We start from the raw sequence: 4,224 nt of genomic DNA, 5'->3' as shown, positions 1-4,224 counted from the left end.
GATTCAATTTAAAGGTGGCCAGAGAGACTCTAATGATCAGTAAGTAAGTGAGGGAAAATATTGTCTTAAAGATTATTCAGCAAAAAGAAAATATTGTCTTAAAGACAACTATTTAACCCTCCTCAAAACGACAATTCACTCAAGTGAAGTTTCGAGCAAAACAGTTTAAGGCTTAATAATTTGTGCCATACGCGAATGGCTAGTAACAATTTTAATATTTTGCATGTTGTAACTCTTCAATAGTGACATTTAAATAGTGCTTAGTGTCTCTTTATTTTCTATTTATATTCATATTCAGTTTTTTTATAGCAATTATGGAGAATTCAAACTTGTTATATCTTGAAGACAATTTGTTAGGAAACGTATTCTCTCTGAGCGGGGATAATATTGTTAAAGACAACGATTCAAATTTCAATGTACCTCAAAACCAATCTTTCATATATTTTTTTGTCCATTATTCATTTTCCTAGCAAAAGCCCCATTCAGAAATAGATTTGGTATTATGCCTTCCAATTATTTTGTCATCCTAAAGTCCAAATTCTCAGACAATGGTAATATGAAACTTACCATTTAGGTTCCATGACAAAAAAAAAGCTAATACTAATTTCTGTCATGCCCAGGTTGCGTCTTACACTATCGAGGGTATACTTCAGTAATTGATGCTTCATCAACAGACAATAATATTGACTTCCTGGTAGATTGATCTGACTCTGACTCTGGCATGTTCGTCTGAGCTCTACTTTGAAGGAAAACTGCTGGCGGTTGAGGTGATAACATAGGAACAGAGTCACTATTTAGCATGAGAATTATTGAGTCCATTGTTGGTCTTTCCGCTGGATTTTCTTGAACGCATAGTAAGGCAATGTGGATACATCTGTTGACTTCGATTTCAGAATAAGAATCTCTTATAGTCGGATCCAACAATTCCAAGGATGTTCCACCCCTCCAATGCTTCCAAGCCTGAATCAATTGATCAAGTATTTTTATATTGTCGCCCTTCTCTCCCTTTAACTCTCAGGTGATGATATATGCATAATAAAAAATAAAAAAAACAAACAAACAAAAAAACAAAAAATTGCAAAAAAATTATTGGTTATGTACTCACATAGCTCAAGAGGTTCTCAGCAGCGTCTGATGTATAGAAAGAAGTGTTCTTCTTGCCACATAAAATCTCTAGTAATAGGATACCAAAACTAAATACATCAGTCTTTATAGAGAATTGTCCATACATAGCATATTCTGGAGGTATGTAACCACTGAAAACCAATATCACCAACACTCTTAGTTAAACGATGATATGAAGTATTGGAACCATATGTAATACTTTCTTTCATGTTTATGTTTAATCAAGAGCTAAGAATTCCAATCTCCCCCCCCCCCCCCCCCCCACACACACAAAGAGTTTGGTTTACAATTACACGATTATACCTGCTGAAATGTAATGTACTTACTATGTCCCTGCTATCTTGTGGGTATTTTCTAGAGTTTGATCGTTCCCAAAGATTCTTGCCAAGCCAAAATCTGAAATTTTTGGATTCATATTTTCATCTAACAATATGTTGCTAACTTTAAGATCACGGTGTATAATTCTAAGCCGAGAATCTTCGTGAAGATAAAGGATCCCCCGTGCAATCCCTCCAATAATCTTGTAACGCATTGACCAATTTAATATTCTTTGTTTTTCAGGGTCTACACAATCATCAAAATTCAATATTCAAGTTAGAATCAAGCACATATTAAAAAATATATTTTTTGATTCAATTTAAAAAGACAAGTACAGAATGGAAATTTAATTTTTGCCTCTCTTGCATCTTCATAAGGTCTTTAATATACAATGAAGCAAAAAGCTCCGTTATATAGGGTTACAAGATTCTATAAATTTTTAGTAGGGTATAATTTTAATAGCAATCATGCATTCGCAAACACAAGGAAATTAGAAATCTGTTTAGAAATAACTAACCATTTAGAAAATAGTCAAGACTTTTGTTAGGCACATATTCATAGACAAGTATTTTTTCTTCTCCTTCCAAGCAAAATCCAAATAACCTCACCAAATTTCTGTGCTGAAGCTTAGCTAGAATTGCAACTTCATTCTTAAATTCTTCTGCACCTTGAGTGGAATTTTTTGAAAGCATCTTCGCAGCTATTTCTTGTCCATTTGAAAGTATGCCCTGTTAAGTGCTTTTCAAACGCTGTTAGAGCAGCTTATAAGATCTCAAAATGAAAAGGTTCTGAATTTAGAATTGCTCAGATTTTGCATATATTTTATTTACCACTACTATTACAGAAGATAATACCAGAAAGAAGAAAAAAATAAAGATATATTATACTAGTTTAATACCTTGTAAACCTCTCCAAATCCACCCTTACCAAGCTTGTTATCTTCTGAGAACTTGTTTGTGGCAGCTTTAAGCGTTGCCAAATCAAATAGTAAGGATTCTACAGTTGTAATTTCATAAATTAGAAGCTACACAATCAAATGGCAAATGTAGGGAATACTCTGTATATAAGAGCAACACGTACAACCAATGAAATAAATAAAAATCGTTCATTACCATTTTCCTCCTCCATAGGGGATTTCTTTCTTGCACTCATCCTTTGGAGGCAGTACACCATAGCCAATAGCACCATTGAGACAGCAATTGGAGTAACGATGGCAATGATTGTTAGTGATGAGATTCGGCTTTTTCCTGCTTAATCAATAATGTCTTTATCAATTGATATGGCAATGGTATAGGAAAAAAAAATGTTTATTGTATGTTGTATAAAAAATTTGGTTCCCCATTAAAAAAATAAAATAAAAAGGAAACATATCCTCTAACACTCATTTACATCCTATGTTTTACAACAATATCAACAATTGAACACTAACACAAAAATGTTCATATTTCAAATCTTTTTTTTTTTTTTTTTGCAATGCTACTTTAATTTACACAGGTAAAAGTATAATTGCAGGAAAAAAAAAAGACTCTTACATTCGGTTTTATATCTAGTATCAAAATATGGATATTTTAAAAATATAAACATTCCTACATCTCTTATTGATATTAATATAAAATAGTGGATGCAAATGAGTATAAAAGGATATTTTCTACTAGAGCCAGTCATTCTTAAAGAAAGGGAAAAATAAAAATAAAAATAAAAAATAAAAACAGGAGGAGACAGTTGGGACCAAACCTGATCGAGGTGGTGGCGTATCGAGGATCCGGTAAAATTGGTACACTTCGTACCTAAAATTGCAACTTGGAGTTAAAGCTATTGCCCCCTGCTTTCCACTACAACTAAATGGAATATTTGCAATTAGTCCCCGAAGACACTTATCACAATCGTAGCTAGAGATATCCGGAGTGCACTGAACAAGGCTATACAGCTTTATCGATGAAGAAATACTGGCTTCTTTGGTGGCAAACTTGGTAGCACCGGGCTCATCATGAGCACCTGTGGCCTGAGTCACCGAGTCATTAATCATGGTTCCCAATATCTGATCGAAGCGGTCTAGCACAGTTATCTTGCTATCGTTACAAGAGTAATATTTGGGCAAGTCAATCATGCTGGAAAAGAATGATTCGTTTGAGTAGCGTAACATGCACTTGTCGTACCAAACTGTGGCCTCAATTCCTGTGGGACAGTAGTGCTGAACTGTGTCTTTTGTTGCTGTTGATACACAGTCTTGGCAGACATTGGGGGTGACATCGCCGCGGCAGAGAAAGAGGCCGTATACTATGTTGGGTGGGTTGTGACCAACGGTGGTGTTATAGAAACCAGTTTCGAGATTAGCATTGGAGGAAAGTGAAGAGAGGAGGTGGTTGAGATTGGACTGGTAGGTGCTATTGGGAGTGAAATTGGGTTCTTTTGGACAAACATAGGCGCGGTTAACTGAGGCAGCTTCACTAATTTTGCTGTGGAAACTAGTAAGCAAGGAAAGGAACAGAAAGGTAGTCATGGAGGCCTTGACCGAAGGCAAACTCATTTTGATATCAGTTCTCTCATGTTCTTAATCAATATTCAAGATAACATGTTAACATGTCTTTGTTTTCTCAAAAAAAAAAAAAAAAAAAAAAAATTAAATGTTAACGTTGACTTGACTTGTGAAAGTGAGAGAACATTGACACGGTTGATGTTCGTGGAAATTAAAGCGTGTGAAGCTACTTTAATTCTGTCGTGTTCTTGTTAGAGAAGAAGAAATGAAAGTGCTAGCTGGAGTAAGAAAATTCTGAAGATTCC

At 34.8% G+C, this 4,224-nt stretch overlaps 1 protein-coding gene across 1 annotated transcript; it reads right to left on the bottom strand.

Moving 5' to 3' along the window:
• Positions 1 to 403: 403 nt before the first annotated feature.
• On the bottom strand, positions 404 to 3,975 carry LOC115992818 (cysteine-rich receptor-like protein kinase 10). The gene is made up of 7 exons (XM_031117060.1): positions 3,178 to 3,975; positions 2,556 to 2,690; positions 2,342 to 2,439; positions 1,961 to 2,171; positions 1,452 to 1,689; positions 1,106 to 1,256; positions 404 to 960 (listed from the first exon to the last, which is right to left on the bottom strand). The coding sequence occupies exons 1-7, from the start codon at positions 3,968 to 3,970 to the stop codon at positions 634 to 636; spliced, it is 1,953 nt and encodes a 650-aa protein (XP_030972920.1). The 5' UTR covers positions 3,971 to 3,975; the 3' UTR covers positions 404 to 633.
• Between the last annotated feature and the right edge of the window lie 249 nt (positions 3,976 to 4,224).

This window comes from Quercus lobata, chromosome 5 (genome assembly GCF_001633185.2).
Source record: "Quercus lobata isolate SW786 chromosome 5, ValleyOak3.0 Primary Assembly, whole genome shotgun sequence".
NCBI lineage: Eukaryota > Viridiplantae > Streptophyta > Magnoliopsida > Fagales > Fagaceae > Quercus > Quercus lobata.
Note: the sequence above shows the minus strand (reverse complement) of the source record. Positions and strands in the feature narration are given on the sequence as shown.

What these genes read in the sequence shown, in the direction of transcription:
- LOC115992818 (XM_031117060.1), bottom strand. Translation starts at nt 3,970, where the DNA reads ATGAGTTTGCCTTCGGTCAAGGCCTCCATGACTACCTTTCTGTTCCTT. An exon ending in TACGCCACCACCTCGATCAG is followed by an intron (nt 2,691 to 3,177) that starts GTTTGGTCCCAA and finishes TTGATTAAGCAG; the next exon opens with GAAAAAGCCGAATCTCATCA. An exon ending in GATTTGGAGAGGTTTACAAG is followed by an intron (nt 2,172 to 2,341) that starts GTATTAAACTAG and finishes AGCACTTAACAG; the next exon opens with GGCATACTTTCAAATGGACA.